A 14847-nucleotide genomic window follows, 5' to 3' on the forward strand; every position below is an offset into this window, starting at 1 on the left:
CGTATTAAATCAGAATTTATTTTACCTTCATTTACACATTGTAACACACAACCTCCGTGTTATAAAGAAATGTTCAACAACTCTGAAAAGTCATTAAAAATAAAAAAACTAGAAAAACTAAAGTTAAATATTTCTGAAAATCACAAAGGTGCTAATTCACTTTCACATACCCTTGCTTCCCAGTGGCTAGTTACTTACATATGTTATAAAATTCTTTCATTTCATTCAGCCAGAACTAAATAACCCACACTAAATTGAAATGTTATCTCGTCGTAAATGAAATGACATTTCATCTTAACAGGTAACGCAGTTGTTTAAAAATTGATTCATTTGCCTTAGAAATGGGAGAAACAAATTGAATGGCTGAGTAAAACGCTAATTTTGCTGACAATTCTGAGGTGTTTGGGATAGGCTGATCTCTCTCCTTCTCACTCCTTTACCCTGGGCTTTGTGACTGGATTCTCAACCATGACAGCTGGGGACACCTGCTGGACTGCAGAAGCAGCCAACACAACGGGAGCTGTTCTGAACGGAGGTGCCAGGGCATACCTCTCAGCTCCTATGCATGTTTCAGATCGCACTGTTGCCTCTCACTGGGCACTGGCAAAATTCACCATCCATGTAACAAACTGTAGACAACACCAGCTCGCGCTGACAGAATCATGAGGTGTATTTAACACCGACCTGTCAGTTACTGCTACCGTAGTTCTACCTAGTATGAATTAATGCTTGAAAAACAACAGGCAGTAAACCAACATCAATAGAACAGTGCTGCAGAACAATGGTGAAAAGCCCTTCTGAATGTTAGAAAAATGCATAAGATAATACTGACAACTACAGTGGTTATTGATAGCAATCCAAAGAAGGTTTTGATGGAAAGAAATAAAAATAAAAACATGTTGCTTACTCAGAATCTTCAAGACCCTTCCCTGGAGGTGCCAGGACAGATTCTCCCCTGCTATAGAAAGACAGGCGAATTTTACTTTCACTGTAAGTCTTTGAATCCAAGGTTGTAAAGCTTATTATGCACAATGTATTCTAACAATGCGTCCAATGCAATTTTATTCTATGTATTAGGCATCCAATTTCATCTTTGATACAGCTCTAATATTAACGCCGGAGGTCCTATATATTGCTGATCTACTTATAGCCATAGGCTCTTTTAATAAACCAATCTAAAAGATTAAAAGGGCAGTGACACAGTATAGATTAATAAAAGAATTCTCAACTTCATCACAATGTGGCCAAACAAATGGAATCTAAATGGAACTGTGTTTCAGACGGAGAACAGGACATGCTTGTTTACAAAAAAAGGACTGTGGGAGCAGGGAACAAACTACCTAGATATTGTCAAAGCTGATGCCCTTGATTTATTCAAGAAGACAGTCTGCTGTCAATGGGAAGCCCCTACAAATACAGGAGTACAAATGTGTGCACAAGCTGTTGTACCTACCTGTCCCAGGGAAGACTGGGTCTAGTCTCAGGGTGGTGGGGCAGAAGCTCTCTGGAGTTGAGGAAAACCTCACTGGTCTGAAGGAAGAGAGAACTTCATCAGATCTCTGGTCACTCACACAATTTTCCACTGTATCACAGTCCTTTTAATTATCCCACTTTTGGAAAAAAGGCACTTTTCAGGCATGACACCATCCATTTGTTTTCAAATGTCTTTCTAGTAAGGAAAAAAACAGATACCATTTGTTTTTGTAGGCAAGGACTGTATGAGTGTTTGAGTAAGAGCCGTATGACATGAAAATAAAAACAAAATATGAAGAACATGAATATGAAGAATATGAAGAAAACTATAACAGAAATAAAGCAAAGGAGAGAGTAATATAAAACCTCCACAGTTGTCTAGGGAATTAAAGGGTATCTATTTACCAAATGCAATCAAAATCAGTCAGCTACTGCTACAAATACCTACATTACCTAATTCACTTGTGAAGCAATATGAAACAAATGAAAGCTGATTCTCATCTAAACACTATGTGAGTTTCAAGCAGACAAAACAACAACGACCTTCAGCTTTGTCAAAAGACTCCAATTCTACAGTAATGCGGAGTAGGCTGGGTGCCCTCCGTGCCCTGGTGGGTGATGGACAGCCCCTCACCTGTCTCCTCTGCCTCAGGATGGCCGCCTCTGCCGGGTGGTTGAAGCGAAACCGGTGTCCCCCCCCCAGTACAATCACTGCCCCTGGGGAGACGCGTGAAAAGCAACACTGCAGGCGCGGTGTGAACTGGACGCATGGCGAAAACGAGCGACACGAGGCCGAGCCCGTGGAGCACTTCACTGATCACAGCTGACCACGCTCGGATCTTTGGTACAAGTGCCCCTTCACAATCAACTCGACTGGATTTTAAAAATAAATTATCAAAATTATTATTATCAAAAAACAGCCTCAGTAGGACTGTCAAAACCGCTATTAGTAAGGAATTTACACGTTTATGAAATACAGTCGGAAAGAAAAAAGGACTGAGCAGCCCTGATCATGGAGGGATGGAGTGCCTACAGGTGTTCCTTCCCAGCTCATCTCTTGGTCTTGATGATCATATCTTCTCTTTGAGAGTCAAGACCTCGGTTTTGCATCTCATCTGAAGACCAGCACCTTTATTTTTTACAGTGTAGTGTCTCTATCACTACACCAGGGCATTAGGACCCACACAGACTGCAGGGTGAGCGCCCCCTACTGGCCCCACTAACACCTCTTCCAGCAGCAACCTTAGTTTTTCCCAGGAGATCTCTCATCCAGGTACTGGCCAGGCTCACACCAGCTTAGCTTCAGTGGGACTCCAGTTGTGAGCTGCAGGGTGATACAGCTGTTGGCCAATGTTATTAGAAAACAGCACATAGAATATATGTTGCTGCTCTGGAATCATTCCAGATTAGAGCAACTAGATACATGCTGGTTGCATTACGGGAATGACCATCACTGACAGGCTGAAGGACCTGAACCGTTTTTAGTCTTGATGAGAAAAGATCTTGATGATCACCCTGAGACAAGTAATCAAAACCGTCCATGGCTATGACCAAATCAATCCAGTAGCGGTGCAGTGTAACATGAACCACAGGAATCAAAATTAATTATTTGGAAGTGCATTTAAAAATCAAGAACAGGAGACAACTCTTTACCCAAAGCATTGAGGGAGTATGGAATAACCTTCCTAGCCATCTAGTTTAAGCTGATACTCTTTAGGCTGCTAGATGAGATCCTTAGATCAATTGCCTACGAACTGCCAAACAGGCGAGGTAGTCTGAATGAACTCCTTGTGTTTGAAAGCTTTCTTATTGAAAGAAACAGATTGCTCATTTTCTTAGTAAATACTACAATTGTATTTCCAAGACAGATGAAAAAAGAGTGTTTTGAGTTTTGATTTGTGATTTTTTGGAAAGCCATCTATATTTTTTATTTCAAGTCTATACAGTATATTCCAGCAAGAAGAATGGAAGCTTTTCTGTTACGTAAGTCAAAACATGATCTGATTTTGTGTAAAACGTGCTTGATGAAATGCAAAAAAGCTGCCTAGTGATTCCGGAAAAAATAAATGTGAGGCAGTAGAGAGAAACAAATCCGTATACCTATTTTTCTGTGAGTTGTAATGCTAGAAAACCAGTAAAAATCCTTGAAAAAAACTACTGAGGGAAGATGAAAGCTTAGAACACAGAAGTGAAGGAAAGTGTGATGGACGAACTTGAGAGAGGCGGCAGGAAGTGGTTACCTTGGGCCAGGCGGCTCGGTTCTGTCACCTCTCGCTCATTCACTACGCAGACGCACCCTTTCACAGGCCGCAGGGTCACGACCCCTCCCTCGTTCACGATCTCACAACACACTCCGTCCACGGCCGGACCCTGCAGAACTAAACAACCCCCGGGACAGTACGTAAGACCTGGACGAATCGGGTCCCATTCCCAACGTGTGGCAAAAGGTTGCACGAGGGGTGAACACATCATAAACGCTCCAATTCCAAAACTGACAAAAAAAAGTTTTGCAAATTGCTGGGACTGAGAAAGAGATCCTCATTTGTGTTTAGAAATGCAAATGGTGACAATGGAACAGCAGAGGTAATTACACCCTTGGGAAATACAAGGCAAGAGCTGGGATTTGGGATTTGCTTAAACCATCGTACCTATGTGAGCTTCATCTTGTTCATCATTTGATCCAATTCTGGTCACTCCTTCCTAAAACAGAAACAAAACTGTGAGGCTCAAAGAAGAACACAATGAAAAGACATACCATAAATAAATGTTAAAAGCAAACTGAATTAACATATTATGTTTAACAAAAGCCTTAGAAGTGTACTAAATTCAAAACTATAATCTTCCTTATTTACTTAAGTACGGGCTTGACTTATTGTGTATAATTGAACCCTCTCCAAGTGTGCCTTTGCCGAATTCCATCACATTGATTACATTGATATATTTTCACAGAAATGAAATGAAATGTATTCACTTCTTAGAAGTATTTGATTTATTTTGCAAAAACATTTTGCATTTCTTTATTTGATAGAATTGTAAATCTTTCTATTCCAAAATATGAACTTTGTATAATGAAAGTATTATTAAATTTACACTAAAAAGCTTTCTTCTCACTTATCAGTATCATCTTTCTGCAAGGATCTGAGAACACCCCTCATTCACACTGCTGTACTCTACTCTCAAAACTGACCTCATGCTTTTCAGTTAGTACCTCAATTTAGAGTTCCACCACCCCAGAAAACACTGTTTCTGTTTGCAGTGGACAGATGGTTAAACATGCTTCACAGTACCATGAAAAGATGGAAAGGGCAGAAAAGAGGACACAGAGAAGCAAAGCAAGAGCTACCTGATGTCCAGGCTACATTACCTGTGGTCACACCTGAACGTTTGGGAAACAGAGCGAATCGGGAAGAGAGAGAGAGAGAGAAGACAATCTACTTGAAAGATAAGCAAGAGACGGCACTTCGTTAGTGACAGAGAAGGCAGAGCTCGGACGTACTGCTAATGAAAATGGCTTCAATGCATAAACTGTTTTGGGATACATTAGCACATTATTGTATTATTATTCACTCAACAGTATGGTACTTTTGCTACAGTTCACCTGCTTAAGTAAAAACTCTTTAGTCAGAAAGAAATTAACAGAAATCACTTTGCACATCTATGAATGAAGCAAATAGACGGACTGAAATTCATCATGGCACAAAATGATCCTAATGTGTAATTTATTTCCAACATAGTAATTAGCCTTAATAGTATGCCTAATAAAACATTACACATACTCTAATGCAAGATTATTCAAACATTCAAAACCAGCACTAAGTACAGAATGGTGCCCTCAACTGCAGTGTGAGGAAAATCGGATCTGGGTAGGAGTGTGCGTGTTCCACCCTCTGGTCCTGACTCCTGTCCTGTTCACATAAGGACATGTGTCTCAGTTTTAGCAGCTTGGAAGGCAGCTTGATAGCTTGGAAGGCTATCATACGATGCCAAGACTGATGCCACATCAGCTTCTCTCATTTCTTGAATTATGTTACACTCAGGAAATAAGAAAAATAAGCAGAGTAAATATTGAAAAGTTTGAAAAAAAATGAAATACTACTAGTACACTGCTCTTCAGTAACGGCTAATATTTCCTAAACTTGGATTATATAGTACATACTTGGGAGAGAAAGCCATGAAATACAGGGTAAGGTATTCACGTAAAGCACAGGAAGAGACAAACTGTTATGGTTCAAGCTGTGCCATTAATTGTCAATAGTAATTCTCCTGCCAAGCACTGTGTTACACACAGCATGAACCATGGCTCTGATGTGCACAGACGTTCTGGAGGTTAGCATGCAGGCTCTCTATGGTGCATAAGGGACTGACAAACATGCTGGGCTGAGGCTTTACACCACCAGGCATCATACTAAAACAACACGCTGCTATAAGCCCCAACATACTGAGACCCCTGAACTCTTGGCTAATGGCTGTGCAGCTCAGTGATATCCAATGACTACCACTGTCAGGCTCTCACCTCCAGCGATAACCTTAAATAACGTTTCTGATATTCTGAAATACTGCTTAAATAATTCCTCATCTTACACTAACCCTTAATTCCAATACTACTCTCCAAGCTCTTTCCCTTAGACTTTCACATTAACCAACAACTCTCCCTTTTCATTTTTGACATAAGCTACCAGATCATAATAATAAAAACCTTTTTCATCATCTTGTTCCGATGTCTCCAATTCTGACTCTTGAGAAGACACAGACCTGCTTTTCTTCTCGTATAGATTAAACAGCACAGTAAGGAATGGGTTGCTTGGGGGTATTCCCACAAGAGGAAGTAGACACAAATGCAGATGCAATTTAATGCACAAGATTCCTGGCCTTACAGTAGTAACATATGGTGATCAACAGCCAGCAAATCTAAATTGTTAGATATAAAGGACAATTATCAATTCCAAATTTAGACACCCAAATAACAGGATGAAATGACATTTCTCATAATTGCTACTGTGCAATATGAAAATTGTTCAACTGTTTCTGTTTTCTGCAGTACTCACAGAAAAAGAAAACTAATCACTGTTCTGCAAGGGAAGGACTGAGTCCTTGTACTTAAGGCAGCCAAACTTATTCTGAATTGTCAAGGCACCAAAACACAAACCCATAGCAGTTCCACAGCAGCACAGGCAGGCCGGACAGCTCCTTACCCTGAGGTGGTAGAGCGTGACGCCAGTGCTCAGGATGTCCCCCTCCAGGGCGATGAGGTGAGGTAAGTGGGAGTCTATCTGCACTCCGGCCCTGTCCCTGTTGATGTCCACTCTGTACTGCTCCAGCAGCTCCTGCCTGTCCCGCCACTTGTCGCTCCAGTCCTTAGTCAGCTGCTCGATCTAGATTGAATCACACAGGACAGTCACTCACAGCAGCGTTTGTAAAAGTACCCTAAACAATCTTCCTCTTTGACATTTCGCTTGACAGCAGCTTCTCTGTACAGCTTCTGTTTTTAGTACTCTCACCTTCAGTTCATTCTGCAGCACAATGTCTGAGAGGTTGCCATCCCTGTCTTCACTGAAGGAGGGGCTGGGGTTCCGCTGTTGCAGAAGGAGAGCAGAGCTGAGCGCCGCACAGCAAGGTTCAACACAGGCTTATTAAAGCACCAAGAAACTAACGAGGTGCAGCAGCACAGAGACATAAACTGATGCTATAAGAAATGAATGGCAAAATAAGATTATGCTTAAAAAACAAATGTAGAACCTCAAGCAACATTTCTAAACTACAGATCGAAGACTGATACAAGCTGATGGGCGCAGTGAGGAGGGCTAGGTAGAGTGGTGAAGAAGTTGTGTCGCAGTCCAGTACAGAACTCAAATACAGTACGAGAGCTGTGAGGCAGCAGTCATAACTGCCACAGCACACTTTAAGTCACATTGGTAAAATCTGGTGTTTATTTAGCAGGACAAATTAAAGCATATGAAAGTAAAACATTTTATCACATAATCAAACTGCAAAGAATAAAAGAATGATTGCAGTTATTCTTTTAGTGCAGCAGTAATATCAGTAGGGCTTCAGTGAAGCAAAATTGCAATCTAAAGAACAAGCTGAAAGTTTAGAGAAATAGCTACTAGCAGCAATTAAATAGTAGAAAGAAGACAAAGGAGATAATAGGACCACTTTCATCAAAATGGTAAAAGTCCTTAGTAAACCAGCATCCTTCTTCTCGTAAAGAATACCATTTCGAAGCTCATCAACATGGCCTTCAGTCTGTCAATCTCCTCACGCAGCTCTCTGATCAGTTTCACGTTGGCATCCTGAATAGAACAAACAACTATTGTTCAGTCCCACTCTTTTCAGTCAGTGTGGGGTCACTACAAAGAACAGAAGTCTACAGTATGCTACCACAGGAACAAAGAGGTCAATCCTGGAGAGCTGAAAATCTGTCCTGGCCTCTAAACAGGTGTTCGAGAGTTTAGGTATCTTTTTGTCCTTCATATCCCCCCCCCGTATTTGGAAAACTATTCAGTATAGCCCAGAACCCACCTGGAACTTTACAGAACACCAGTGATGGAGTGGAGTTTATGTGCAATAGTTCCCTCACACAGGCAGGGATGTTCTGCATGTACTTCAGTGTACATACTACAGTATATACAGTACATGCTCTTTAAAGTCGCTGTACATTGTGTGTGAATCTGTACACACTTTTGAAATGAAGAAACAATGAAAGTGCTGATGACAACACGCAGATCGCGGAGGCTCACCTCGTTGATGCGGGGCTTGTTCACTATATTTCTGGCGTGGGCGGCGTAGCGCAGTGTGCTGAGCGTCTCGCTGTAGCTTCTGCTGGAGGGGGAGACAGCTGGCGGAGAGAGGGAAGCAAGAGTCCAGTCAGAAGAGTGGCTCTGAGCTGTGGACTATCCTGTCATAGAGCCCCCACCTCTCCCAGACCCCCCGATGTAAACAACAGCCACAGCAGAGACGGCTGAGACAAACCACTCACTGTCTTGACAACAAGATCTAAACAAGTCCGGAACACCTCACTCCGCTGTGCTGTCAGACTGAAACAGAAACATTTTTTCTTCCTTGCTTCTGTTTATGTTTTTAATTAGATTCAAGGGCATCAAATGTTGCTTTATCAATTAAAATATGGGTTTTGCTTAAAGTATAACATTGTCAACTTGTACTGAATTTTTTTATGTATAGGTGGATAGGGCCAATATAGCAAGTTGATACATTTCCTATTTGTGACTGAGGTTTAACTTGTATTACTGAATGGCTGCTAAGATAGCTGCTTTTGTGATATATCCACTAAAGTGTGATATTTACTGCAAAGATAGCATGACATTTCAAGTACAGAGGTAAGCAAGAAAGACTACAAGGAGATTTTATTCAATTGCCCACTGAAACTCAAAAAGATTCAATAAAATCAACCCAATTCGGGATCAACCGCACAACATGCCTCAGAGGACAAAACTGGAATACAAGGGAGGGCAAATAAGACAAGAAGTCATTCTCTAGACAAAGGCTTGTATCGGAAGAGTTTGAAGACAAGGTCTTTCAAGAAACAGGTAGATTAGACCCTTAAATATCTAGTTACTAAAAACCAAACAGGTTAGATAGGTCTCCTCACTCAAAAGAAAAAACTTGACACTTCCTTTAAGTCATATTTAAAGCCTGACAGGGGTATCGTGGTGCATATAATCTAACTTTTATTTGTCAAACTGAGACTTGACAACTTATTTTTAATTGTATTTTATCAGATGATTAAATGTTTCCACACCCTTCCAGCATCTCAACAACACAACTTAAAAAGGAAAAGGAAAACCTGTAGGAATCCATACCACGTCAATTTAACTTGTCTTTTGTCAAAAGCCCTCATTTTCCATTGCACAAATCAGAAAACAATGCTGTTATAGAGCAAAAACTTTTGGTTTTTCTTAAGGCCCACATTTTACAAAAAGTCACTGCATTGCTTTTTTTCTGTATAAGAAGAAAAGAATGTTTGAAAGGATAAAAATCATCTATTTTCAAATCTCCACTCATTATTTCAAGGGTCTGTAAGGAAACCAAATCATGTAACAAATACAGAGCTTGCAGTATGAGAGTATGCTCCCCAAAAACTCATTTGTTAAATTCTGCCACAGTACTTCTGCATCAGTTTGTGTCTACTCCATTTTCTGCTTGGTGTTTTGCCTCAGGTTTTTTTACCCCTTTCACAAGGCCATCCCTTTAATACAGGACAAGCTTTTGTATTCAACACAAAGCATGCTGCCTGCAGGCTATTGCACATCTTGAGAGCGGGCGACTGGGAACTGCAGGAGGCACTCACTGGCTATCATGATGGTCTTGGAGTTGCCGCCCAGGCTGTCCTTCAGCAGCCAGGTGAGGACAGAGTCCCGGTAGGGGATGTAGCAGGAGCGCCGCCCCCCGCCGGAGTGGGAGCTGGAGTGACTGCCTGCCGTGCTGCCCTCCCCCTCGCTTGCCACACTGTTGATGCTCTGACAGCTGCTGAACATCTGGGAGTTCTGGGCTGGAGATGAAAGTGCAATTAACAAACGTGATTAATAGCAATATCAACAGGAAGTTTCATCCATGGTTAAAACTTTTGCTTTTTTTAAAGACAGAGCCATATTTTACAGATCACCCCACTCACACGAAAAACGAATCTCCAAGCTCCAAGAATCCCACAAGACTTCATTTTCGGACCCCCCAAAGTGATCTGGCACCACAGGGTGTCAGAGTAGATATTGTCAGATAGGGAGGGTATGAGAGCAATGATGAGGACAGGAATGTCACAGTGTCCTGTGCCTCTTGCCCACCACCCAGCAGGCACCCACCCAAAGAAGAGATGACGATCCCCAGGGTGACCAGACTCTTATTGATGTTGGAGCCTTCTGTGATCCGGTCCCGGCAGTATTGTGGATCAGCCCTCTCACTGGAAAACAACAGTTTCACACCTAATAGCACCGAAGTGTAAAAACATGAGGACTCCGGGAGACGACTGAATATTAGTACCTCTTTTAAATCGTTTTACAAAACAAAAGGCTATGTTTTCACCACATTGTTACAAAGATACAAAAATCGGACATGAAAAAGTCTGTCAGGGAAAGAATGTATCCCATCAGTTTATGCACTAAAGCATATCAGATCATACAGTAAACCTGATTAGCTGTTGCAAAATGTTTTTGAGCAGAGCCTCTGCCTTCATCAGGACAAGCAGCCTGAAAATAGGTGAATGAATCTCTGCTAGTTCTCCACTAGGGGGCAAAGTAGCATTGGAAATTACTCTTTAAACAAAGAACAGCACATTTGATGTTTTGACTTCTAATTCAGCACAGCTGTAATGTTGAATTGTCAACAAAGTGACGGTCAGCTGTGGGCACATTGCACAGGTGCATACTAAGCAAGGACAGAAATTAGCTTATCAACCTCCTTGTCACGCTATACCTTACCTCCCAGCCAGGTCCACCAAGTTAATTTTGCTGACAATTTCTGAAGGCAGGTTGTTCTCAAGTATGGCCTACATAGAAAAAACATAGCAAACGCGCTCAGTAAATAACTGGTATAAATGGGTGGTTAATGCCCATAAGAGGGGGGCTTGTGAAGCCACTTACAGCAACAGAAAAGTACCTTTGCTACCCCACCTTATAGTATGTTAGTGCTGGGGTTTAGTCAAAAAATAATCATGTAGTCAAGAGCTCCCCACCACATAATAACAATTCTTTCATACAAGTGTCTTGAGTTAGTAAGACTTTTTTTAAGATAGACTTCCTTAATCCGACTTCTGGGAATCCACTGCAGTAAATAATTCTGCACCAGCGCTACAGTGTTTTGCAGACAGCTCTCGTCCTTTGGCATCCTACAGTACACTTTTCACACCTGATGGCTTCTGCAAAGGTACACCTTGGTAGAATCTCTTTTTACACGTGAGTGTGAAGGATTGACTGCTTTGCGTTTGAGACTGACAGTGCTCTTATCAGCTGACCTGGGTGTAGTGAATGGTAAAGATGGCATGAGATCGGCTGCTGGCATCATGGACATGAGTGGCGGCCGTGATTCTACAACAGAAGAACACAGAGCACACTGCAGCTCAGACACAGGGAGACACAGCTAAAGACAGAGACACCAGGACACAGCAAAGTGCCTCTACCATCCATTTCAATGCATTCAGAGCTTTTCCTTTGCCCTGTTTTTCTGAAGAGTTATGGTAAAAGTGCCAAATTTAATGTGTTACTGAGTTCTGTAGAAGTACAGTATATCGCAACTTCTCTTTTCAGCATGGAATAAACCTTTATTTGATCTCTTGAATCCATTTATCTGTGTGTAGGGTGGCGTTACCAATTTGATGTTCTGAATGAAAAACATAAAATGAAGCCATAATGCTCCAATTAATTGAGTAGTTTCGCTCACCTGTTTGCAATTCCCTCCTCCAAGAGCTCCACTGCCTGTTTGTAATCTGAAACAACATGCTGAGACAGGCCTGCGGGGAACAGTAGGAAATAGTAGATAAAACAAGAATTGCACACTAATGTTGATGTCTAAGCACAGCTACAATCAAATCAGCTTGCTCGTTGTTCCTTTTCAGTTAATCACGAGCACTATTTGCAAGAATTTGGTATAAAAATGGAAAAATACTGCACTCACTGTTTAAGGTGACACATACTTCAACAGAAGCCCTAAGACATTTCATTTGCTGTGCTACATGATAACTTTCTTCCAGCAGGTTTAAAACTTCATAGAATTCAAAGTTAAAAGACTATTTACAGTAGTATGATATTTTTAAATTCAACATTGACTAATAGTGTCCGTTTGTGAACCAGGAACTTAAAAGGCCCCCTTTCATACTATTCATTAAATAAACATGCCACATTTCTTAAAGACAAAGTAAAACTTACACTATATAAGAGATAAAGACCAATAAGAAATGTAAGCCCTGGTATCTGTACTAGACATTACTGCCTGAAATGACTATAACACTGACAATTTAATTAAAACTCCTGCTGAAGTGCAGTCAAAATATTATTAACATTAATATTTGATTGGGTCATTCTGCTGCTCTTCGAGAAGAATAATCTTCCATCGGTGTCCCTCAATGTCCTGGATAAATACTATGACTGGCAATGAGCATGTCAGATTGGTGCAAAGTGGCACAAAGAGCCTCACTGAGCTCCATGTGAGAGTTGCACACTGATGTAACTACCCTCTTCCAGAAAAATAGGAGAATAAATGACGTTGAGATAGGCTCCAGTGATGCAGAGGGTTGCCGTGTTAGCAACTGTTTAGCTGTGCCTAGAGCAGCTAACCAAATCCACTTCTGTTGCTGAGAAATGCTTACATTACAATTAACATGTAATCAAAAGACAGCTGTGTTCTTCCTACAAAAAACACCAGCACACCACAGTTTTTTCTAATTAATTTGCAAATTTCTGCAGTGACACCGGCAGATGGATTTCTTTGACCTCAGCTGACTCCGTGGTCAGATTTCCTGTCCCTGTCTTGACAAGTTATAAAGACACACAATGCACACTCTGCAGCAATCACATTTCAAGAGGGTTTTGCCAGGTTGAATTAATAGTATAGTGTAAGTATACAGACGTGTTACTGTCTGTCCAACATATCAAATCTCTTCTGAATATAAAGCCGGATTTATGCTTTTCTGTCTCGTAACATTTTTAACAATGATGCCAAATTAACACTTCAGACAGAGAGGATTGAGTGCTATTAACCATTCCATTTGGCTCCTTATTCAGCTCTAAAAGAGAACTCGGTATCAGGCTGCTTGTTTACCCATTTCAAGGTCCATCAGATTTGCCTGACGTGTCACAACCAAGTGCAATTGAAAATGCATGAGCAGCCTTTCTCATTCCATTTCATTAAGGCTTTGAGAAGCACAGCTTTTTAAAGTCATGAGTCGTTGCGCTCGGGGAATAAGATATGTGCTATAGCATGTTCCAGTGGCAGGGAAGAAACACTGGGTCCTGCAAGCAAAAACATATCCTCTTGCAGGCTCATCATAATTAGACACATGATTTTGGTAATGTCATGTCTAGCATAATCGTATTGTATCCAGCTCCACGGGGTGTGTTTTAGCCAAACTAGTCACATTGTACATGCTGATTTGAAAGAGATAGTCAACACAGTTCCAAAGAATTGACCATGTCAACCAGAATTAAACTCATCAGATTTTTGCTCAAGGGAAAATGAACATTTCATCAATCTCAGACTATCCAGAATTTGTATGGAGTTCAGAGAAAAAAAGGTAGCACAGTTTTGCACTGGAGCTAAAGGCTTTGAACATTTCCGTTAATCCGCACAAAAGGCCGAAAGAGAATGAGCTCTGCCTAAATCCAAAGGTCTGAAAAACTGGAGATTTCTTCATGCTCTGCCTGATTCGGTTCATCTAAATCGTTTGCATTAGCTGTGCTGGGCTGCGCCAGGCCTCTTGTGCAACGTCCAAGCAAAAAGACCACAGCCGTCCCTGTATATAGGTCATTTGTACATCATTAGCCGAAGCGATTACACACCAGTGTATCACAAGGAAGTCAGGCCCTCTAGTAAAGAGGCTATTAATATAAAGCACTCTTCAGAGAGCCAGGAACCCCCACCCCAGGCCATCTGAGTTGTGCTCTGTGCTGCTGCACAGCTTCCAAGAGGATGATGTCACTTCCTCAGCTCAGTCCCCAGTTCCCCAAGATTCAAACAAAGCCAAAGTGTGGAGCTGCAATACGAAAGGCTTTAACCCTGTAACTGCTGAGCCACTGTTCAAACCAAACTCTAAAAGGCTATAAAGTAACATCCAGACACCATCACATGTATAAATACTTTAACTAAGTAATTTAATCTATTTTCCATATGCTACAGTATATATAGTCAAAGATGGGTGCACACTTGCAGCTTTCGACACCTTTCAGCTGGGTTAATGGGTGCCGTGATGGGGCAGCGCTATAGTAACCACCACAAAACAGCTGATCAGCACCCCCTGTGATGGGTGGGAGGGACTCACCCTGCACATAGGGTCCTTTTTCCGGGTGCTCCCGGACACGGAGCGTGAAGGGTTTCTTCTGCTCCGGGCGCCTCAGGAGGTCTCGCACACGCTCGTTGTAGATTTCAAGAAAGCTGAGGAGAGAGGGAAGGCACTGATGAGCAACAAGCTGAAGTGTAGAGAAGAGTCGGTATCTGACAGAGCTGAAGAGCGGGGCCAGTGGGGCTGAGACAGCTGAAGGCAGAGTGGGGTAGCTACTATTGCAGAAGGCCTGGATGAGCTAGGGGTAGGGCTGAGAGCTTTAATCGGAAAAAGTGGAACAATGAACTAAGAACAGCAAGACACAAATCATGGTATGGAAACTGAGGACATACTGTAAACTTCGTAACTGCAGAACTCTCCATTCGAATCAAGCT

The 14847-nt window shown here is 41.7% G+C and overlaps 1 protein-coding gene across 1 annotated transcript in view; it reads right to left on the bottom strand.

Annotated features, from left to right (window-relative positions):
- stard9 (StAR-related lipid transfer (START) domain containing 9) overlaps positions 1–14847 on the bottom strand; it is a 78203-nt gene that overhangs the window by 28826 nt on the left and 34530 nt on the right. The window contains exons 7-21 of the mRNA XM_088925759.1: positions 14453–14565; positions 11860–11929; positions 11435–11507; positions 10902–10969; positions 10287–10384; positions 9779–9979; positions 8211–8308; positions 7686–7763; positions 6972–7046; positions 6666–6845; positions 4122–4173; positions 3714–3851; positions 2108–2190; positions 1454–1530; positions 908–958 (exon numbers count right to left, since the gene is read on the bottom strand). Of these exons, the coding sequence (XP_088781885.1) occupies positions 908–958; positions 1454–1530; positions 2108–2190; positions 3714–3851; positions 4122–4173; positions 6666–6845; positions 6972–7046; positions 7686–7763; positions 8211–8308; positions 9779–9979; positions 10287–10384; positions 10902–10969; positions 11435–11507; positions 11860–11929; positions 14453–14565 (1455 nt within the window). The remainder of the gene's footprint in view (positions 1–907; positions 959–1453; positions 1531–2107; positions 2191–3713; positions 3852–4121; positions 4174–6665; positions 6846–6971; positions 7047–7685; positions 7764–8210; positions 8309–9778; positions 9980–10286; positions 10385–10901; positions 10970–11434; positions 11508–11859; positions 11930–14452; positions 14566–14847) is intronic.

The sequence above is a fragment of the Atractosteus spatula genome, chromosome 9, assembly GCF_055471065.1.
Source record: "Atractosteus spatula isolate fAtrSpa1 chromosome 9, fAtrSpa1.hap1, whole genome shotgun sequence".
NCBI classification, from domain to species: Eukaryota; Metazoa; Chordata; class Actinopteri; order Semionotiformes; family Lepisosteidae; genus Atractosteus; species Atractosteus spatula.